At 32.9% G+C, this 25,041-nt stretch overlaps 1 protein-coding gene and 1 long non-coding RNA gene across 2 annotated transcripts; one reads left to right on the plus strand and one right to left on the minus strand.

Annotated features, from left to right (window-relative positions):
* Positions 1-211: 211 nt before the first annotated feature.
* Positions 212-14,958, minus strand: LOC125064818 (serine/threonine-protein kinase fused). Its single transcript, XM_047672062.1, has 11 exons — positions 14,775-14,958; positions 14,434-14,693; positions 14,132-14,300; positions 13,822-13,977; positions 13,209-13,408; positions 12,287-13,122; positions 11,900-12,006; positions 7,109-7,249; positions 6,186-6,280; positions 3,524-3,657; positions 212-2,930 (listed from the first exon to the last, which is right to left on the minus strand). Exons 1-11 carry the CDS (start codon positions 14,883-14,885, stop codon positions 2,578-2,580), a joined length of 2,562 nt encoding a protein of 853 aa, XP_047528018.1. The 5' UTR covers positions 14,886-14,958; the 3' UTR covers positions 212-2,577.
* On the plus strand, positions 7,208-7,854 carry LOC125064819. The gene is made up of 2 exons (XR_007119596.1): positions 7,208-7,298; positions 7,591-7,854. It is a non-coding gene; the product is annotated as an uncharacterized LOC125064819 (long non-coding RNA).
* Positions 14,959-25,041: the final 10,083 nt, after the last annotated feature.

A 25,041-nucleotide genomic window follows, 5' to 3' on the forward strand; every position in this document is an offset into this window, starting at 1 on the left:
TATCAAACTTCTGTAATCGTTTTAAACAATTTAGCGTTCATTGATCCCTCCGATTTTGAAATGTTTGTGATTTCATTTCAAGCCATTCCGCTACAGTATTAAAACGTATTGCACCATTCACATTAGTATGCCTATTTAGGATGGATGAAAAATGAAACGAAAATAAAAATGTGCTATCTATTGTTTGTTTATTATTATTATTACTTATGGCACGTAATCATTTCTCTAAATCACAATATAAATGAGATTCATCATTTGTGTAAATTCTAAACGAAATATGTAACAAACAGATATATAATTTTAACAAATTCTAACAACAAAATTATGGCACAGTAAAAATACCAATTATTATAAAATCTGTCAGCAATATGACTTTCGATGTTAAATTTTTGTCATTGTTATTAGAAAAACATACGGGCGACATTAGTTAGAACTTCGGCACTTTACGCCAGGACCCTTCACCCTAAAACTGCCGACCTAGCTCGGCTAACGGGTGCAATGACCATTGAATCAGAAAGTTTATGTTTTACAATATATGTTCACAAAAAACATGTAATTAGTTATCTCCTTGAAAGTTTAATCCAGTGTTTTATAAGTTTTCACTTAGACCAGCTGAGCAGGCTAGGAGTACGATAACTCGTGTTGGAATAAAAAAAATATATATATACCAGATTTAATACAAACAGTTCGCGTCGTGTAACTTTATCACTCTAATCAGTCCTTCGAAAAGGCAAGTACAATCCTGTTAAGTGATACCATATGAAAAAAAAAATATGACAAGGAAGCAAGGTTTGCCGACATTCAAAACTTTTTCCATTCATGAATAATTTATAGATGAACATTCAAGATCTCGATCAACGATATCATGTCAGTTCAATGTCAAAGTTGTTTATTTGTCTTTACTCCTTCTGTGATCGGAATAGACTATAGACTCGATTACGGAATCCGTAATTTTGTCAGCGTATGTTAATTAAAAACAATAATAACGCCTTACTATGTTTGGTGGTAATATTGACAGCTACGCAGTCATACTTCAGACCGGCAAAGTTACATGGCACGCACTTTAATCTCTATAAAAGGATCTTTTAAATCCTTACCTGTGATTGCGTATTTTTAACACTGGCTAACTTCAAAATTTTTCAGTCAACATTGAAATACAAATTATACATTTCCCTTAAAATATGTTGTTTCTTTGTTTTTCACTTAAAAAATAAATTAAAAAGTTACCGTCGAATGCAAGTACCGTCACTGTAACGCACCACAGAGTACGTGACTACATGACACTATCAAAGACGGGTATGGACAAGTTACTGCGAAAGAACTCATAGTGAGTTTATTATTTGCTTGCTACCGTTCTAAAAATTTTGATTTCATCCTAGCAGCGTAGCCAAACGAAGGCGAAAGTGGAAGCAGATTCACTTGCCAATGCCAAAAATGTAACACTATCATGATCCGTATATTGCCAAAACATTGAAATTATAGATACGCATTTGACAACCAGACTAAATTATATGAATCATTAGAAACAGCTTCCATTTGACAAAACGACAAAAAAAAATCTATTGCGAGTTGCCATTTTAGGTACGCAATTCGATTCAAAACGGCAAATCATTCATTCAATTGGTTTAAATACATATTGCGATGCTTAGTCATGTCTTCTAATTCCACGCTTATATTTCTCTCATTTTTAAGTCAAACATCAGCCGTCACTATCAGAGATGCGTATATCTCTGTTCATTGGTAATTTAGGGTTACATTTCCATCGGTTTCAACGTAAACTTTTTGATAAGTATATGCTAAATTATATCTTATGTAATTTCATTAAATACAGATAATTTCTAGAGTCGTTGCTTGAGACCTTTGGGGCTATTACGCAAATATTTGTTGCGGATTGATAACAAATCAAATAAAAAAACTATAAATCAGTATAATGGACCTCTGCAGTAGCATAATACTCCATAATACTGTTTTATCAAACAAAAACAACAACAAATATTTGATAGCAACAGTTGCTATGCTATAACCGTAATAGCCCCACTGTTATATAATTCGGGTAATCAGTCTCGTTACAATTCATGGCTAGGCTTCGTACTAGCTTAATAGAGTTATACTTAGATCTCGTACGCATACATACTAACCGAAGATAATGTCCTCCTGTCATATTTCGGAAACGAAGGCAATTATCTTAACCGAGATCAGCAAACTGTGCACGAAATATAATAGTGCTCAAGTGTATGTCAAAAGTTCTAGTACTTTCTTTTACCTTATTCATAATCCGATGACACGGCTGAAGAAATTTCAGGAGCAGGCGTCTTAGAAATATACATGTGTTATTTCAGTAATAACAAATATATATACGTATAATGTTAGACCTATAGCACTTAGTACATTCCGGAAACATGAAAATACTTTCAAATCATTGAAATAACATATCTAAAATGACATATAAGTCTCATAATACTTCGAAACACTTCCTCTGAAGAAATAAATATAAATTTACGATTTTAATTCTGTCGTACGTGTCAATTTGTTTAAATTATACCAAAAACACTGTTTATTTTATTAATAAACTTGAAGTCAACTCAAATAAAACGGCATATTGGCGAGTTCCTTAGTAGCTAACCTAGCCGCTCTATTTAAGGTCACATTACAATGAGATTGTAATGATTCAAGACTGTCGCTTTCCTTTTTAGTCCATTTCGATTCCATCGCCGCGGAAAATGCTGTACAGGAAAACGTGCACAGCAGACTTATTAAAATGCAGACTCTCATCCTCAGAGCGTCGCTCGACTGTTCCAGAAGCTTCATGAAATTGAAATTTTTATCGTCGAATAATATCTTCTCTACCACGTCGGCGTGTTCGGGAAGATCTTGTAGGACCGTTATTAGAATACCAATTATATTCAGTCCTATTCGAGGCGTTTTTGCATCTGTGAACAAAAATATTAGCTATGGGTCACTGCTGTCGTCAGATTTATTTAAGGAAAATCGTAGCCTTTTGACATTGAAAATGAGTTAGCACTAAGCCTTTTTTATGTCATCTTAAATGTCAGACGGACTAATGGGCTATCTACAAATACGTTGGTATTTTATTAATTTCAATGACTCCATACACAGTCAATGCCCCGTAATAACGAAAACTAAGCCACATCTGTCGGTGTTCGTAATTACACTGGCTCATTCACGCTTCGAGTTGAAATATAGCGATACAAATCATTGTTGTTGTGCGGTTACTATCGAGTTGGGCTTACATAAAGCCCCACCAGTATGACTTCATTATAAATTAGTATATAATTACGTAACTTTGTTCTCAGCGGTAACAAGCATGATTATATTTCTATGTATGTGATTTATTTAACACTTTTTAACTTAACCACCACTAGAATGTTATCAAAAGTACCTCTTTATGAGATTATTAAATACACATACAATTTGAGTAATCATAATCACTTTTATTAACATATACTAGCAAAAAAAATATCGTTTTTGAATGATAATTAATAAATAAATGTAAGCAACTTACACAATGCGAGAAGGTCCGTGAACACGGGATGCGCGCCGTACGCGGCGACGGCCGTCGCGAACTGGCGCACGGCGCGGCACGAGCGCACGCACAGCCACGCGCACACCTCCACCATGCGGCCCACGCCTTGCACTCTGAGGACCACAATAGCAGACCCTTTGATTTTTACAAATTACCATGATTTCATGTGCACTCAATCGAATTATATTAAAAATACACATCTCGATTGGTCGGCATATTTTTTCTGACAACTTCATCATTCTTCATCATCAATATATTTCAGCTAATTTACACAAAACCCTAATGAATAATGCACCTAAGCCATCCTCGTGAATAACTTCATCAGTAAGTGATAACCGTAGACAAACCTTTTGGTATTTTTTGAGTTTACCTCATACAGACGCGGCGGGATGACTATATTTTATAGTATGTAGTTATTAAATCCCTTCTTACAAGCACTTTTCAATCAATTTGCAATATTATAATAAATCTAAAAATCGTCTCGGAATCTTCATGAGAGGAAACAGTCAGAAATTCAATAACTAATCTTTTCCACTCACACACACATACACACAAATTACATAAATATTTCAATATATAATATAATATATCCCTCGTAAAGATCAACACATACGAACTCCACACTTTTCAATTTTTATTGCACATTTGATTAGTTGATTGTTGTTATATAAAAATTTGTCATAGTTTTTATTTAGGGTGATATTATATATCCCAGTATGGTCCCCGAAGAGACGGAGTAACAGACCCCGCTTGTCTTTTAGTACGGCACTCAGCGCGGGCAAGTCCCACATAAGATAAACTTGCGAAGAAAACGCATAAGAGTATTCCCAGCGAGGTCACAAAAATAAAAATAATAATTATTACTTAAATGCTTGTAATAAAATGATAGTACCTAAGTAGTTACAATTTAAGCGCAATCTCATAGGACAATAACCTTTAAGATTATTTATTATCCACACACGGGAGTAAACACGTCCATCTGTAAAAGATCCAACGACATTGTATGAGCCAATAAGACAATGTCTTTATTTCTTTATAGCTTAAGAACTTAATACGCAGATGATAGATTTATCGGTTATTTATCAAAATAAAAATTGCAGCACAGTTTAATGTGAAGACCTCCATCACGAGATAAGATAACTATTAACTTACGAAATGTATACACTGAAAATATATTTTTGGTAACTTGCATGAGTAAACATGAAGCCGAGATGGCACAGCGGCTGGAAGAATTGATTCTTAACCATAAATCACGGTTCAACTAAAGAGGTACATAACCAGCCCGTAAATGTCCCACTGCTGGGATAAAGGCCTCTTCTCCCTTTGAGGAGAAGGTTAGGAGCATATTCCACCACGCTGCTCCAATGCGGGTTGGCGGAATACACATGTGGCTGAATTTCGTTGAAATTAGACACATGCAGGTTTCCTCACGATGTTTTCCTTCACCGCCGAGCACGAGATGAATTATAAACACAAATTAAGCACTTGAAATTTCAGTGGTGCCTGCCTGGGTTTGAACCCGAAATCATCGGTTAAGATGCACGCGTTCTAACCACTGGGCCATCTCGGCTCTTTCAAAGAGGTACGCCAAGCACTAAAGAGGTTTTATATGTCAATTATCTGTTTATAATTCATCTCGTGCTTAACGTTGCATTGTATTTGTCGGATGAATATATTACCACTATGTTCAATTAATACGTACCGTGAGCAGTGTCATCAAGAGGAGACCTCTGCTTAAAGTGAGACATTTACTTTTTATAATAACCTCACATATTTCAAACTAATTTAATGTAAATTATCTAGGTTAAATTAATAATTACCTAGGTCGAATCGGTAATGCATATAACGGCCATGGCTTATGATTATGCCAGGATCTGTAAAATACGTGACATCACTTATTTGCCAATTGGCTAGTTGACATCATGTATTATAACTCATACTAAAAATACACAGTTAATAAGTTGACACATTCATGTGACATTTTATTTCGAGATAAATTATATTCTTACGATATTATACCAAATTCTAGAATTATTTTATAAAATTAATATTTTTTATAGAGATATGACTAAAGAATATTACATCATGAAGTACGTAGCTTTCTTTAAATACTTTTTGAATGGCTATATGACAATTGTAATAACTTTTATTTGGTGGTATGGCTTTGTGCAAGCCCGTCTGGGTAGGTACCACTCACTCATCAGATATTCTATCGCCAAGCGGCAATACTTATTATTGTTGTGTTCCGGTTTGAAGAGTGAGTGAGCCAGTGTAATTATATATTCTTATCGTTGAGGGCGCATTAATGATGTGAGGAATGAGTGGGAAAAGTTTCTGGCCGGTTCTTCTCGGTAGAATCTACATTCCAAACTGGTGGTAGCTTCACTTAATACAGTTTTGTAAAATGACGATTCAAAAGTGCTTGTAAAAACCTACTTGAATAAAGTATATTTTGATTTGTGGTAACTCTCACTATGACATGACCTCTTGCCAAACTTCTTTTCTTACTTAAAATTAAAGATGAAACTTATATTATTTTACGAAATAAAAAAAAGAATCTTGGCTCAAGTATGGAGAGCCAGTTTCGTAAATCATGGTGTCACTCGAAACGCGTAGATTAAAATAACATAAAATGACTTACCTTTCTTCGGCTCCTTCGTCGATATTTCTGCTGTCTTTCATTAGCGTGTTTATTGCGGCCACAAAGTTGTAAACAACTTTCGCTTCGAGGTAAACCTGGTTACATAATTCAACGAATTTATCAATTTACTAAATATTATTGATACGTTAATTGATCGAGAACCGGTCGATATAAATTGAAAGCCTATACGTTTAAAAAATATACACAAAGCAGGTATCGTGTTATATATTATGGATTTGATTGGAAGAAAGTTTTTAAAAAATTATGTAATATTTTAGCTGGACTTATAATTAATACCTTTATCCATCTAATCGTTAAAAACATTACACTAAAATATTTTGCTTAAATATAAATTATTAATTTTTAGAGCTCTATCTCACACAGCCTATTCTACCGCCAAACACAAAGCCTAGCATTATTGTGTTTCGGTTATAAGGGTGAGTGAGCTAGTGTAACTTCAGACAGAAGGAACGTAACATTTTAGGTACCAAGGTTAATGGTAATGAAATATTTTTTCCCAGATTTTATTATATAAAGGATCTTTTTAAAAAAACCTTCAAAACATATTGATTACTAGATTTAGTGTGCTTAAAGTGCTAGAATTGTGTCAATTGCATAATATCAATCATTTTAATCATGTCTCCTTAAAAAATGTGCTACGGCTAGTTTATTTACAAAAACTTTAACTACCTACTCACTTTATGTGTACCATACTAAGGACATAGTCGGTCAGATCCTAGCTGTTTTATTTCGATAGCCAGAATATAGACGAACAAATATAATACTACTCCTCCTAAAAGTATCAGAGTTCCACCATATACATTATCATTTTGTTACATTATAATATTTTGTGTCGTGGCCGTAAAAACAATGTTCCCCCTTCCAAATGTTTGCAGACGAGGCTGTAGATCACTGGTACTCACGTCCTGCATGTTGAGCAGTGTGTGCCGCGGCAGTGCGTGCGAGAGTGCGGGCAGTGCGAGCAGCGCGGCCACGGCGCCGCACACGCGCGCGCCACCCGCGCCCCGCGCCGCCACGCTTACCACGCCCACCACCATGCTCACCTGGGGACAGTCACACGTCACAAACCATGAACTACCGGGAAATTTAACTGTAAGTGCTCCCAATACATCATCATCATTCACTTGCCCTTATCTCATTAATTTGATGTTAACATCGTTTTTTTTCCCATTGATACTCTCAGTCAGTCCCATCTTTTATATTTCATCTCGCACATAAACTATTTTTACCACCTTCCTTTTGCAGCCCAAAACACAAAACATGATTAATTCATGTGATAGTCGCGTATCTTCCAAATAGTAACTATGATGCCGATATAGTTGTGCACCGTCACTAAACTAAACTGAATTTACTGGTATAAAAATATATAAAATTCTTTTCTCAGGTGTGGGGTTCAAGGGGTTGTATAGTTGTCAAGTTATATCATCGTCATCATCAGCAACAGCCAATCCATTGCTGACCTCATTCAAGATGCAATAAAGCTCTGCCGATTCTCCGCCTTCTGCAGCGTCAGGCCAAAATTTGTCCACGTGGCTGGAGGGCAAAAAACGTCGGTACCAGTTACAGTGATTGTCGAAATGACATAAACGTATTTTGTTTGCATTTTACACATGTTTACGTATTGTATTAAAATACTGTCATTACGTGATAGTTGTGTTTTGTGCTTGTTCTTTACCCTAATGACGCCCACTAAGCCCGTAACCATTGACATCGATGTCAAAAAGAATGATGTTCTCCGATATATAAATAAATATAAAAAAAAATATTATAATATTTTGTTTACTTCGTACGAATAAATAATTCATATTCGCTATCTGTAACGAGGTATGCGCTATGTAAATTTTCAAATTATAATAAAAATTTCGACACTACGAGACCTTGCATCTCTTGAATATCGCGTCCAAGGTGTCCAGCTAGTTAAAATATTCATAATATAAGTAGTTTGCATTTATTATATTATATAATGAAAACACAATACATAAATCCATATGTAAAACACATTATTTTCATCTGTGATTATATATATATATACTTCAGGTCACCAATCCTAGCTTCGCACGAGTAGAGTACGGGTATACAAAAAACGTATACATCAACTATACTAATCTAGACTAATATAATAAATGCGAAAGTCTTTCTGTTTCGCTTTCACGGCTGATCCACAGAACTTGAAGATTTTGATAAAATTTGATACGAAACAAGCTTGAACGGCCAACACGGATAGGCTACTTTTTAATACAAGCTCCCACCTGCCCTAGAGGTGTAAATATGGAAATATTGAATTACATGCAATTGCTTTATTTTTAAAACATAAAAATATTATAAAATAGTTATAAAAAAATGAAATATAGTAAAATGTTTGCCATACTTTGAGGCTTTTTGGTACAAATAACAGTGATTTGGTTTTTTAGAAGTGGCTCTAATATTCATTATTGAAGATTCAAAGGAGTAGATTCAAATACCTTTACTTAGTATTGCAAATGCTAGGCCACGTTAGCCCATTTCTGGTTGAAGGCAAGACTTCGGAAAATCAGAATTGCGTCGTTGGGATCGAACTTTTACGTTGATGTATAACAGTGCTAACACCAGGTTATTGCTGATTCTTCATCTATTTAAATTTCTTTCATTTAAATATGTTGTCAACGTAAGATTAAAAGAGCCCAAAGGCACTTTAAGTAGGATTTCCATCACAAATTGCATGGAATACGGGCGAAGCCGCTAGTAGATCTGGTAATATATATAACTCTGGTATATTCGCGGCGAACGCCAATAAAGCTCCCAATCCCTATGTTTTTGACATCTTCAATAATCATCGTAACTAGAGTTCGAAGCCTTCGTCTAAATCACTTCGTCCATTAGTGTATGAAAAAACTGTATGAAAATTCGTTCAGTAGCTTTTGAGGTCATTGCAATAAATGGGCTAAGGAATTTTTTTTTATTAAAATCGCCATCGTGTATACTATATATTGAGATGTGTACAAACAAATACCATTACAGCTTTACAACTTTAGTAAAGATTATCCACAAAATCAACGCATAGTAACAATAGAAAACAGTGTATAAATTATTATTTGTGTCAAGAACATTTTTCGTACAGTTAGCGTTTGACACTCGAATTCTCGAAGCAGACCTAGACCACAAGTACATTGTTTATAAAAGCCGCTTCTACTTTCAAGATCGATTTCATAACAATAGTAAAGCCTGCTCAAGCAATTTGTTTTCGTGATTGCTATTTAAATTTTTTTTTGTGCAATTATCGATTTTAGTAATTTTGACAATACCAAATAAGATGCAAAATGTTTTCGTAATAGTTACTTCATGTTTAGAAAATGCTGAATTCAAATGTTTTTTCTTGATCAAAGGTTGAAAAAAAAATCTATTTGTTAGCAATTTTCGTCCAGGTCAAAATTTAGATACAAAACGTTTAGACATTTTGCTAAGTTAAAATTGTATGTTAGAAGTCTTAGTATAAAGTAATTCTAAGACAATTTTGTTGCCCTAAACAGACTAATTATTTTTTACAGGAAATATTTCATATCTAATAGCGTCTCATACAAGTCCCTTTCATATTAATAAACCTTACAAACGCTTCTGGTGTAACCTGGTTCCACAGAGTAGTTGTCCGAGGGAAATGCCTAAAAAAATGTGGCTGTTGTGAATTTCCAGGCTTGGATATCCGGAGGGAAAATTAAGCGGTGAAATGCGACAGAAGATCTAGATTGAAGAGCAGAGTGATCCAGCACCTCTTCGCAAAGCCAATGGATCAAGCAGGTGGGACAGAACTTTGTCGTCGAAAATTCGAGCTGCTCTACGTTGTATACGGTCATATGGAAAAAGTACAGAGGTGAGAGCCATAGAGATATGAGGCCATTGCTCCTTGTATCGTTTGAGGCGATGGACTAACGTGAAGCAATGTCCCGCCTTGCTTAGCACACCAAGTTTTTAAGATGTCAATTTGCTTTATCATCCAATTGACTCCGCAACTGAATGAAGCTCGAAATAACGATGCCAAGTATTCCGATACTCGCTGTAGCAGCCAGGGGAATGTACTTAAATCATGGAGATACGGCTAATGGTGAATGGGTTTAGCCGGGCCCAGTCCGAGACCTTGGTTAACAAAGACTCGATCAGACACAAGTTTGCTCCGGTGCTCGTTATTTGTTAACTTAGTATTGATTTTCCGAATTTAATAAATGTTCGGTAAGCATCCTTATGTACATGTCCATTTCTGACTCTATAACCACTGGACCTTCTCGAAAACCATGACGTACTGTCATATTATATACTTTGTCTTGGGATATAAAAGACCCATATAATATAATGTAGAGAATATGCGTTTACGAGCCTTTTAGAAATCATACTCTTTAAAATAGTGAGAGAAATACCCAAAAACTCATGCATTGAAACCATTTACTTGCTTACTATAATATTTTCTTCTTCTGTAATGTCATGCTCATGCTTATAATACATAGATGTTTTTCCGGATTTACGTAAAAACTAATAAATAGATTGATACAAAACTTTCACATTATGATAGGTAAATAGTCGAAGCTGGACTATGCTTTAATATGCCATTTTAATGTTATCGTTACATATTGTATTAAATGTGAAGCATAGGTCGGCACGTAGATTCTACGGCGAATAACCAGCAAGAAACACAGTAGTTTTCTCTTATCCTGTGAAACTCTTTAACGCTAACTAAATACATATAGCATACTTCAACCACAAAAGCCAAATAAAAAACATTTGACATCAATTTGACGCAATATTGGTCGAGAGGAAGTGCGAAAAAATTAAGATTTGAACGACGACGGAACTGTTAGCGGAACTATCTAACTAAGCAGGTAAAATCAAAGCGCATATAAGTAGTTAAATGGAATCGTGTTAATCAAGAACTATTAGTAGTGTAGCAATACAGCTGAACTATTAGATTTACTACTAATACATTAACAACCTGTAAATTTCCTCTCCCTTTGAGGAGAAGGTTTTGAGCATATTCCACCACGCTGCTCCAATGCGGGTTCGGTGGAATACACATGTGGCAGAATTTCGTTGAAATCAGACACATGCAACTTTCCTCACGATATTTTCCTTTACCGCTGAACACGAGATGAATTATAAACACAAATTAAGCACATGAAAATTCAGTGGTGCTTGCCTGGGTTTGCACCCGCATTCATAGGTTAAGATGCACGCGTTCTAACCACTAGGCCATCTTGGCTAAAGTACTATTACAAATTGCATGAAATACTTAAATCTAAGATTTGTTTATCCTCATTCCTTCTATGATTAGAATCGGCTATAGATATGTTAATTATAAAATCAAGAAATACTAACTCTACTCTTTAACTAATTCAAGTTATTTTTTAACCATAATATTGAGCGGCAAAGTTAAAAATATTTGCCAAATTTATAAGTTAATTATTTAGATATTAATTTTATTTAAATCCTTGCGGTGTATAACTATAATGAGTTTATCATTTTGTTTAAGTAGTTTATAAGTTTGAAACAGTCATAGATGTGTACAAATGTTGTAAGATTTTTGTTTGTTAAATCTAATAGGAAAAAAAATCGACTTAAAAAAGTCGGAAACTTGGTGGCATAAGCCTATATTTACTACTTTGTAAATAGCATATAGTAGTCTAAAACTCCAATTTAACCCAAAGCGGTTACAGATATAAAATTGTAAATACCATATTCAATTGAGTTAGTGACTCAACATCTCCTTCCATTACTTCAGTAATATTAGAGTTCAGGAATGCCTCCCACTCCTCCAATTCTATACTTGATGGCTCCTTTTCTAAAATTATAAAAATCAATACTTTATCAGTTTATTATTAAAAATAAATATTATAATAGTTACCACAGATAATGATAACAGAATTGGTATAGTTGAATTAAAATTAATCCTGCTGCATATTAATTTTAATTCAACTATAAAGAGTTAGTAATTTTGATTTTGGTCAGTATTTTATTAAGAGTATTACAAACAGAATTGACTATTTTAGTGGGGTAATTCAGGTAGAATTCGAAATTTAAAATTAAAAAAATATATATTTTAGACATAAATGATATCTTACCTTCTTGTTTTTCCTCTTTTTTTACAATACAATCATTATTTGCCATGTTTTTATCATCAGGAGTGTCATCAATAATTTCACACTTTTCTATATCCTCATCCTTATCTTCCTTGGAATATTTGATTTTATCTGTAACTTTCTTCTCAACATTACTAGAAATTTCTATGGCAGGTTCACTGGTCCGTCTTTGGCTATCCTTATTTTTGTCTAAGCTTCTACTGAAGTGGAATGATCTTTTAATACTCCTTGTTAACCGATTACCACCACTGGCGAACCTTAGTTTATCCCTTGAAAATTGTAATATCTTCTGCTTGTATGATGGAGGAACACTTCTGCTCAAACCAGAACTAACTTCACTGCTGCATTTTGTTGAACTTTTCGGATTTTCCAAACTTTGTGACGCAGTGTCTGATGTTTTTGACTTTTGTTTTGCATCCACATCTTGAATATCACTGGGAGACTTAATTTCAGTTTCATTAACAGTATCTTTTTGAATGTCTTGTTTTTCTTCGTCAATTTTATGCATTTTATTTAAATCGTTTTTAGGACTACACATTAGTTGTGCCAGATTCTTTTCGAGATTACAAACAACTAGGTTAGAATTATTCATAACATTAAATTCATGCCTTAATAATTTAGCATTTGCTGCTGTTATTGGCTGTGATTGGTCCTCGTCGTCTGTTTTTAAGCTGTCTCGTACACTAAATGCACTTGTTGCTCTGATACTGTCATCATCTGACATTGGGACAAACTCCATCGCTTGCATCACACCACGAACATTCCTTAAATCGTGTTCTCTAGATTCAGTTTTAATTTCGCTTTCTGCTTTCATATTTCTGTAAATATAAAAAATTACAACCAAATTTTAATAAATTAAATTTAAATATATAATAATAAATATAAATTTATACTAAAAACATACTTGTTAGCCAGTTTTGTGTTTTTACAAATTTTCTCTGTCTGTAAGAATTTAGCTTCCTGTTGGCTGCATGACAAAGGTTTAGTGAATGGTGAGTCACTTTGTTTGTCTTCTGGTAGAATGAGAACATGTCCAGCTATGAAAGGATGTTCTAATATTTCTGGCCAACTCATTCTTTTCACTGGGTCTTTGTGTAACAGGCCCTTAAAATTTTATTAAAAAGAATTACTCATAGTATACCAAAAACAAAGTACAAATGATACAACCAAAAAATCTTTAAAATCATACATTATTTTTTGTATAAAAGTTTAAGGGAAAAAATGTTTTCTAAAATGTTTTATTGAAGAGCAATAGATGAATGAGCATAATATTTGTTACATACAATAATCTTTAATGGAATATAATAGAGCGTCAAATATAAAGAAACAGTACAATGAAACAATATAAAGATTACCAAAAACATTAAAGCATCCAAAATAGTCAAAATATTTATAAAATCAATAAAATATTTTTTAATTCTCATAACATATACAATTGTATTTTTTTTTTACAATAAATAATAAATAAATATTTATCAATAATAATAATATAATAAATTTAAAATATATAATATTACCTGTAAAAATGATCTTGCTTCGGGACTGATAAAACTGGGCCATTGCACTGGTTTGTGTCTGATCATTCTAACTAGTTGCCAGATGGACATTGTACAGAATGGAGGCTGACCAGCCATTAATTCATACACAATGCAGCCAAGTGACCAAAGATCAGCCTGGAATGTGTGAAACATACTTCATATAATACTCTCACTTCTAAGCAGAAATACATTCAAGTTTCAATTTGATTTGTAAACGATTACTTGATGAAGTTATATATTTTTTTTATTTTAGTAACAAAAAGGTATTTATATGAGATATTTTGGATACCTGGTGGTCATAAGGTTTCTCGTCTATTAATTCAGGGGCCATATACAATGGTGTTCCTTTAATTGAAGTAAGAATATGAGTTGTGTTAGTCATTATTCGAGCAAGTCCAAAATCACAAAGCTTTGCTCGGCCTGACATATCCAACAGTACATTTTGTGGCTTTAAGTCCCTATAACACAAATAATATATATTATACATGAGTAAACCAAGGTACCCTTTAAATTTAACTCATTTGTTCATTTATTTCACAATAATTAATATAATATATTTTTAAATTGTATTATGAATGTTAAAACTTTTACCTGTGTAGAACTCTGTGAGAATGTAAATAATACAATGCAGACACTAAATCCCAAGTAATTTTTTTAACAAGGTCTTCATTTAAACAACCTTCTTTAGCAAGTATACCATGCAATTCTTTTTCAGCATACTCTGTAACAACAACTAACTCGGATTCCGTATCAAAACTATCAATCATACGAATTATATTTGGATGATTTAACTGCCTTTGTATATCGCATTCTTGTCTCAAATTCTTCAAATCTTTCGATGATCTGCCTTTCTGTAAACAGAATTTTTCATATTGTTATTCAAGAAATTAAAAAGACCAATAACTATATACTTATTTATATTTTATGCAAACCTTTCGTATAACTTTTAAAGCTACAACAGCATCAGTGTCTTTATGTTTAGCTTTGAAAACACGACCAAATGATCCCTCTCCAACAAATGAAATAACAATATAACTTTCCATTTTGTTAATTTTTACTTAATTTACAACAACATCATTCACTAAATAATAAAATTATGGATGGAACTTCTTTAAGGAATAAGTTTATCAACAATCAAAATAAACAAAAATATAACTTTCCAGCACAGAGTAAAAATCTTTAGCAATAACTTGAGCAATGTGTTAGAGATGTTCTATATTATATTCGTGAAAACGTGATTCTAGTTGATAATACCTGCTAGTGTGAAAATATAATATTATGTCTTATAGTCATACTGATAGTTAATTATAATTTTAACCGACACATTTTTTTCAAATATAACGTAAATATTAATTAACGTAAAAAAACAAATGTGAGTAATTCATAAAATATCGACATTCGAGATTCGGTATTGGATCTTTGATATCGATATCGACATCGAGTCAGTCAGTCAGAGCAGGAAGATGTTCGATGCGCTGAGGTGTTTGCGTCGTCTTCGATATTTTCTTCCAACTCCTCTCAAAATTTTATTATGCTCGCACAGGCTTTACACCTTCCTATTTTGGATTATGCTGATGCAAGCTTTGTTGACTTAACCAAAGACCAATTAAATAAGCTTGAGAGATTTAAAAACACTTTTTAATCGGTTTATATTTGGGTTACGCAAATATGAACACGTTTCGCAATTTCGTTATGGTCTTAATTGGTTATTCGACTTCGCCGGAATATGCACATTCCGTCGATTCTGAATTGTTGTTTTTTTACCCTATTCCTCCTCCTTACTTAAAGATTTTTTTTAGAGTAAACCTGGAAATGTACTTTCTTCTTTTTTTTAACTTACGTTCGACGAAGAGATGGATTTTAAGGGTGCCCGAACATAAATCATCTTTATATAAAAAAAGTCTTTTATAATTCAGGCTATTAAGCTCTGGAACAACCTTCCTTTAAATATTCGGGTGGCCAAATACACAGATATTTTTAAAAAACTTGTAAAAGATCACTTTTCATCTCAAGCGTCTTACCAGCAATAATTACTTTTATTTTTTTTCTCTTTGTCGTTATGATTGATAGTTTGTCGTTTATATTCGTACGCATTGTATATAGTGTGTATGTTATTTTATTTATTATTACAGCATCGCTCATCTCATATTCTATGAGCTATCTATATACCTACGCTTTCGGTTGCCTGGAAGAGATCGCTATGTAGCGATAAGGTCGCTAAAATTGTACGCTTCTTTTATTTAGGCTGTATCCATGTTTGATTTATTTATTTTATCTTTTTGTGTAAAATTAAGAGTATGTTATTAAAATTTAAGTAAGACAATAAAATTGTATTAAATTGATTATTACATAAATGCGATTACACATATGCATATTCGTTTAACATCATTACATTACACTAGCAGCCTGTAAATTTCCCAAGGCTGGGCTAAAGCCTCCTCTCCCTTTGAGGAGAAGGTTTGGAGCATATCCCAACACGCTGCTCCAATGCGGGTTGGTGGAATACACATGTGGCAGAATTTCATTGAAATTAGACACATGCATGTTTCGTCACGATGTTTTCCTTCACCGCTGAGTACGAGATGAATTAAAAACACAAATTAAGCACATGAAAATTCAGTGGTGCCTGCCTGGGTTTGAACCCGAAATCATCGGTTAAGATGCACGCGTTCTAATCACTGGGCCATTTCGGCACATTACATTAACAGCCTGTCAATTTCCCACTGCTGGGCTAAGGCCTCCTCTCCCTTTGATGCAAATTTAATTAAACTCATTTAAATATAGTGACATTACATTGCATACTAAATTACTTATCTTGAGAAAGTAATACTATCGAAAATCCGCTGGCTATCGATAGAACAATACTATCGATACTATCGATATTATTCACACGTTACAATACTTTCGTTAGACAATCGATTGTCTATTGGTAGCGGACTATCGATATGCAGCAATACCGACGAGCACCACCATACATTTCTGTGTATAAGAAAATGTATTATCTATAACCATAGACATAGACCATACATATCGGGCATGCTTGACATCCAACCCTTTTCAAAATAAATTGACAATTAGAAAAATAACATTAATGATATTTCTTAAACAACAAATAATAAACTACAGATAGGCACTTTTTTATTGACTGAACATCATAATTAATTCCTCTGCATAGTGAAAAAATAAATAATCTTAAAAAAAATAAACCTTTCTCTATAAGTGGAGCCTTTATTCAACAGTAGAAAATTTACGCTATGTTATAGGCTATAATATATGCACTACGATGCGATAACTTCAGCTACAATCTAGCGGAAATAGACTTGTAGTCTGTTAATTGAAGTTTGGTGTTAAATTAAAGATACGTAAAACATCGCTTGTTGAATGATGATTAAAATAAAAAAGTTTTGTCAAAAAGAAGTATTTTAAGTGTTTAAATAAATGTATAAATATGTTTATAAAATTAACTTAATAGTGAATACCCCCATATCAAGTTATTTCTTTTTTTTTTCGAACGTAGGCTGTTTTTATTACTTTTAAATCGGTAATTACAGTAATTTAGTAAATCGATTGATTGTAAAGATTGTAGGTAGTCAAATGATTCTATCACATCAACAAGCTATTTGTGTTTATTAAAAATGTATAAACTTTTAATAGACAAAGTTAATAATATAAAACGAATACCTTGTCATAGGATTGTTGTATTGAATGTGCGGAATCGGAAACTCGGTATTATACGTTCATTTTTATATTTTTCATATTTATTTAATGATAGTGGATAATTGTATCAAAATTGTCTACATACGACATAATATTGCTGTGAGCATATTGTGGCGCAAATGAAAGTACTTTTGGTTGTAAAAACATCCCGAAGGAAATCTCTAGCTTTGAGATTATAAATAGACCGGACAGCTGTTTTTGTAGAATGATTAGTAAGGTAGAGTTACAACAACTGCAACATTACCTCAAAAAATATGGGGTAAGACTATGGAAATAACTATACTAAGTACAAATCGAGCAGGATCAGAGTCAATTAGTTGTTTAACTTATCTCGCTACGGTATTGAACTACCATGTTCATGTACATTCGACTGTGTCTAAGGTGATTGCTAAAAATACCCTAGTATTTTTTACATTGAGCTCACTTTTGTATAAAGGTAGCTGTAAATTTTGTTTTTACAGCTAAGACATTAAGGCAAGGCAAACCTACGACGCAATTTCTGTTATTTAAACCAAATTGTTTGTCGTAAATCACTTGTAAAGATATGTTCTTCTTCCAAAACTGATCAATGCCTGCTCCACACTAATCAATGTATTAAGTATAATATATCCTTAAGAACAGAATACAATAGGGTTATTAAAATCACGACACTCTTCTATGATCTGACAAATATTAAGTACATATTATCTTTCCCATGAACAAATCTTTCGTAAGCTAAGCTTATTAGCTTAATGAACCCTTCTTGATAACGTGACCGAGAAACTTGATTGCATATGATATTAGGGCTTTGGTCCTGTAATTACAAAGTGTCCCGGTTCAGTACTCGGGCTATCTCCGCCATCGAATAGTTGTCAAAGCTTTTGTCTAAAATGGAGAGTTATTTTAAAATAAAAAAGATGGGCCTCTGTTCTATTTTGCTTGTCTCACTCTTAAATCGTTATTTTTAATATTGTTATTGATACAAGACTTGGAGTGCGAATCTCAATTCGAGAGTCTGCGGCTTTAGATTTAATTTCGATGGCGAATTAACGAAATCTCTATAAAAATTGTGCGCCAGGAAACACAGCAATTACAACACAACTAGCGTCGCTAAAAATTCCTTGCAATGTTTTGGTAGACAGACTGACCAGACAAAGACATCAAGTGTAGGTGATATGATATTCTCTTTACCGATTCTTGTCAAGGTGGCCATTTGCAATGGAGACTAGCCAACTGAGTAGAAGTGTGCTTTTCTTATATACTTTCGCTCACAATCAGACACCTAACTTTTCACATTTCAACACGACTGGAGTTCAGTTTTTATATAGTCTTTTCGTGTTTTCTGAGGACAATAAACAAACTTAGTCTATTGTGTAATTAATACGGTTTATTTTCCACATTTATATTTATTATATCATTTCCAAATGGATTATTAATATAAAGTACATCATCACTAATACCACTTACTTCTTTATGTAATTAATTTATATTTACATCTTCAATGGCAAATGCAGGTGGCATTAATGAAAAAGCTTAGAAATATCTAGTATCATTTATAACGATTCCGGTTCATATTATATTATTTCACGTACAATATGTGAACACTAAATAAAATCTTTAATGTAATAATGTTACTACATACAAAATAACACGATTGAGTCATCCTAAAACGCTCGTAAAGAAGCCAGAGTTCGACCACTATATCGACATACAAAAATGTTAAGCGGCTACCGAGCGGGATTTGTTAATGTTTTGTTGTCTATAATCTATTTATACGCTGTAATCCAGCAACCAGCTGTATGAGATAAAGCTTCGAATCGCTTCCACAATAAAACGCCAACTGGACTATACCATTGGATGAAAGCATTTATTTCACGTTTAAACATATTATTTCGAAGCCGTGCACAGTTTTGTAAACAAACGAGACAGAGCGTGGGCGATGTACGCGGATTAGAAAATCGGTAACACATTTTATGCTAATTACGCTCGTATGCTTTAATGTAGTCGATTATAATATTTTCACGGTAAAATTTAAACTTATTATAATGTTCAATATCTAAATTCTTGCAGTCAGAGTCATTTTCACGATTTAATAATTAATAATAAGATATATTTTTTTAAATTAATCAATTAGAACAATTCATTCATTAAAAAATTCCAAATTCCAGCTTGAATAATTGCCAGTAGGAATAAATAAATGGACAATATGTTTCATTGCCCACATTGGTGACAGTTGGTACTTGGTCCATTTCCAGGGTATATGTTTCGCTTTGCTTTTAAAAAATTTATTGTGCTTTTATAAAACAGGGCGGAAAAAGCTGTGACTATGACACAATTAATATTATTATTATGTAAAGTAGTCACTTTCACAGTGAAAAATAAAATGATATAAAAGTGAAAGTGAAACTTAGAGAAGGATTATATAGGAGTGTATTATGTACACATAGTACATAGGAGTATGTAGTCGAGATTTTATCAGTAGACAATTTTAAGATCAATAAATCTCATGTACAATGTTTATTTATATCTGTTTATATATATAGATTATTATTAGGATATAATTCTATTTCAATAACGTTATCAATCGAGAAATGTTAGTTTGTCAATCAAAATCTCAATTACATTATTGTCTAAATCACATCGGGTTTTAGGTATTCAAATATTTATTTAGCTAAGCCTGATTCCGGACATGTAAGTTATTCGGCTGAGTTTACATGAATAACCTGCCCATATAGCCATTTTCAATCGCAAAATCTGCATAGAAGTCCCAAGGTTCTTTGTGCCGTAACTACACAGGGTCACTGTGTGGGATTTATTTCATGCGTGTTGTATCAGTTAACACATAATGTGATCGAATTATGTTTCTGTAACAGTGTGTAGTCGCTAAATCCATATCGTTACGTCATTTTCACAAGTGAAATCATATCTGTAGCCGTTTTTCTTCAATTTGAGACTAGTGTACACTAATAAAAATGAGTAGTAACGGAGAGTATGTTACTGAATAATGTGTATATGTGAGAAGACAATAATATATCCTATGGTGCTCAACATTTCTGCTCAAGCGTTATTTTCGTGATTGACTATTCTGAGCCCTTATTGAATTAGAAAGCTTATTGTGGTCAACTGATCACCTTTTCTTTATTCACGTGTATTCCCTTAGCTTTTATGTTTTTGCATTGGTAAAATTTTGAAAATTCTGAGGATCTGAACTGATTAATTTCAATTGGTGTTGTTTTTGGAGTCCCGGTTTCAAACACTTGTCGATGTAGTCTTATTAACTACCATTCATAAATATACATACTTTCATATTACATTCCCATTGATATGAAACTATGTAATCATGATGGGAATTTTATGTCAATTGAATTAGTAGTTTATGAATTAACCCCGTAGTAAGTACCGGCCCAGCTATGAATTGCATGTTTATTGCTGTGTTCCGATTTGAAGATCGAATGGTGTAATTATAGGAACAAATGACATAACATCTTAGTTTCCATGATTCGAGGAGCGTAAACATGGCTTAATTTATTACATTACTATAAATAGTGGCTACAACTTACCACCAGCAAAGCTTAAGCCCCGGGTATATGGGATGAAATTTTGCACTGGAATTCCTTATGGAACAAAGGTGAGTGGTAAATAAGGAAATATTTTTGAAAAAATCATCACCTAAAAGGATAAAATGTAGGATGGAAGTTTATTTGAAAATTCGTCGTTTTTGAAAGTTAGAAATATGGAATTCGGTACTTAAGATTTCGCTCATCAGTTTAAGAAAACATAATAACAGTTAATTATATAGATATAGTTTTACATGGAAATCGGTATTTAGAAGTTTTTTATGAGTAAAACAGAGCTGTTATAGCATTTTGTAATAATATAAAAGGTAAGAATAGGTTTTTTGTATGAAAAATTTTCTAATTGAAGTTATAAATATGAAAATATGTAGGCTCCTGTTTAAGAGTAAAAAAATTGTTAAAAATTTTTGAGAATCTTGAATTACCTTGGGATTAATTTTGTAGGAGAGTTCGTCATTTTGAAAGCTTGAAAATGAAATTGGATTTATACGCAACCAAAAATATCGAATATTTAAGAAAATTCGTCAAAAAAAGGGACATGTAGCGGATATATATGTATATACATCGAGTACATTATTGGCTAGTTTAATAAAATTTTCATTTTATCGTACATATAGTAAGTACTTCCTTTTCTTTTTAGAAAGACACACCATTTAAAAATATGACTCAATTTGCTCACATCTGCTACCAATTTTTTTTTTTAAAAAAAGTGTTAGTAATTCAAATATATAAGATGCCAAATTAAAATAAGTTTTTATTTAATTCATGAACGAAAACGAACAAAATTTCACCTACATATTACATTGTACTGTCACTAACACCAAAAGTGTGTGCCAAGTTTTAGTTCAATCGGTTGGCTGAAACTGGTTTAAAATTCAGTTACAAGATTTTACCCGAACATTTTAACAAACAGATGAAGTTATATCGAAGCGTATAAAATGAGATGATTAATGATTTATTATTTACAGTGTTACTGAAGCGACGCTTTACGTACTGGCCATAACTGAAGCTGAAAATAACCCTTCTTTCTTGCTAAAGTTCATAAAAATAAGATTGATTTACGATTTCAGCATTTCTAATGACTCTCATATTATATCCGTTACGTTGGTAATTATTTATTCAGACTGTAAATATGTTATTATTTTGATAAAGTTGTACTGAAGGCCATACATTTTTTTAATGTCTAAATTATCGTTAAAATTTAACTTATACATATTCATAATTTTAAATAAAATTTGTTTTCAGGTCAATAACCTTAGGACAAAGAGAGCGTCATTTGTATATTTTGTATGAATCTTCATCAAGTTTTCATCGACTACATATACATACAAATATAACGGACGCAGATGCGATGCGATGTCACAAAATAAATATTCAAAGTATCATTTCACCTTTGCCATATCTGGCTAGTACATACGCACGAAACAACAGATGTTCAATATCATTCAATTTAAGATTATCCATTTAACAGGCTATGATTTATATTTAAGAAGCTATAATTATTATGTTCCAGTACGCTGTAACATATTATGACGTCTAAAAACTTTGACTATGACCTTACAGAACATGAACAGTGTCATATCGCTTATGCTAAGGTCTAATTTCACCAAACTATGTTTGTTAAATCTTAATCAGTAATTTACTAATGAGTTGTTAATAATTAACGGGCTGTTATATCATTAAATGTCCCAGGAACAAAATTTAACAAGCCGTTATTAAACAGAACATTTAACTGAATGGCTTGTAAGTTACTCACTCTTATTTTAAGCAACCAAATTGAAATGCTTATTTGTGACATGTCATTTAGACGAAGTTCAGTAATATTTTATCTAGTCGTATAATACGTCATTTGTTGTGCTGCGCGACCAATTTCAAAAATCGTTAGCTCCGAGTGATTTCAATGAAATGTTAACTACTTTTGATTTAAACCGATTGAAACGTCAAATAATTATAACATGGTAATATTTATTTTTGAGCTGAGGTTATGCAGCATTATTTTGTGCTCTTTGATTGTGTTTGTGGTGTGCTTCTTATTGAATATAAATAACTATGTCAAAGAAAACACGCGGACCGAATTTTTCGTCAAATGAAAAGGAAATCCTTGTTCATTTAGTTACAAAATACAAGGATCTAATTGAAAATAAGAAAACGGACGCAGTAACTACTGCGATCAAAAATGAAGGATGGAAGAAACTAGCGGAAGAATTTAACACGCGTCGCACTATTGTGTCTAAGTAATCTAAATTTTCTAAAACATTATTTTCGAAAATAAAATTGTACGCAGCGTCCATCTTGAGTTTAATTGTCTGTTACGGTCTAACGGACGTCTACAGCGGTGATTAAATTTAACGGCTTGTTATAACAAATAAACACGCGTTAACTCGTGGTGGGACACTCGATAACTTTAACAGTCCGTTAACTGACTTAACAATACGTTAAATATTTAACAGGGTATGGTGAAACTGGACCTAAAGCTTATATTTAGAATTTAATTAAGTGTTATTATTATTATGCTGATACTTTTCCTGTCTGCTGTTTCCATGGCAACTAATATAACGTTACGTTCTTTCATAGCAACCAAATATATTTTGGTCTTGTGAATATACTGCCTTTTACACTTATTTATATTATTATTTTTTCATTTTTTTTAAATGGAATATTGTAATGCAAAATATGTAATATTCGCATCCGATTTTGCATTTGCGTTTTTCCATTTTACATCAGAACAGTTTCTCTTCGATCACATGTACTGACTCGACTGAGTCTCATTATTTCAACTTCTACCTACTACCTATTCTTATGAATGATATTCAAACAACTTTTGTTGCCTTTTCATCAACCATTATATAGAGAGGTATAATATCAAAATATCACCTTATTTATTATTAAGCTGATATTTTGATATTATACCTCTCTGGTAATGATCGTATGAAGTTGGCAGCGTGCATTGTAGATACAGGTTTATAAATGGATATTCATTTACCTTTTACCTTGTATTCTTATTATTGTTTACAAACAACTACTACTTTTCAATGTACTAGGTTGTCATGCTAAGAATATTATATAGAACACAAGTGTGCATTTTCTATTTCCTTAATTTTATAATACGATGGCATCCGACGCGACCAGGTAGAGGGCCAACGGCTTTTGGTGCTATCTGAGGCAAAGGAATTATAAAATATTTCTTGCCAACAAAAGTCATTGAGGTTTTTTCGATTCAAATCGGGACTTCAGCTCAAGTCCTCATTTTAGTATTTAAAATAGTTTTTATGTTCAATGTTCCTTTTGATTAAACATAATATTATAGTTTTGATTTTGCGTAGTACGTCCAACATTATATCTGTAGCAATGGCAAGTTTTTTTTTTCATATCCACTATACCACAGCGTACAAAAAGTTAAATAACATTTTTGAATTACCCGTAACGCCTTTAGCAAAATGGACAACAAAATTGTGACAACTGCCAACAGTGCAATCATTAGCTACAAAATGAATAGATAAGACATCCTCTTCATTAAATCGTCAATTAAGAATATAATTTATTATTAAGACTATTTCGAAAGTTGTCTCATTTTGATCATATACAAATTATAGATAGTTACACACAGAAAAAAACCAAGCAACTTGTGTAAATAATAAACGGCTACACGGCAAACGACTCGAATACCTACACTATTCGCGTTTAGTGATATAGCAAATGCTTGTACCGAGGGCAAGGCGGGCGGCTCGTTTTGCTTACACACCACGCCGCTTGTTTACGTTTTTACTGACCACGTTTCTGACTAAAAATACGATAGCATCCTGCCGTTTGAGGCTCGCGCCATTGGTCGGCGCAAACGCAGGAAACCGGGGAAGACTTGCCGAAACGGCCGCCTCCCCTTTACCCCCGCACCTCCGCTTATTTTATGTGAAAGTATATGAAAGGCCAA

The sequence above is a fragment of the Vanessa atalanta genome, chromosome 6 (genome assembly GCF_905147765.1).
Source record: "Vanessa atalanta chromosome 6, ilVanAtal1.2, whole genome shotgun sequence".
NCBI classification, from domain to species: domain Eukaryota; kingdom Metazoa; phylum Arthropoda; class Insecta; order Lepidoptera; family Nymphalidae; genus Vanessa; species Vanessa atalanta.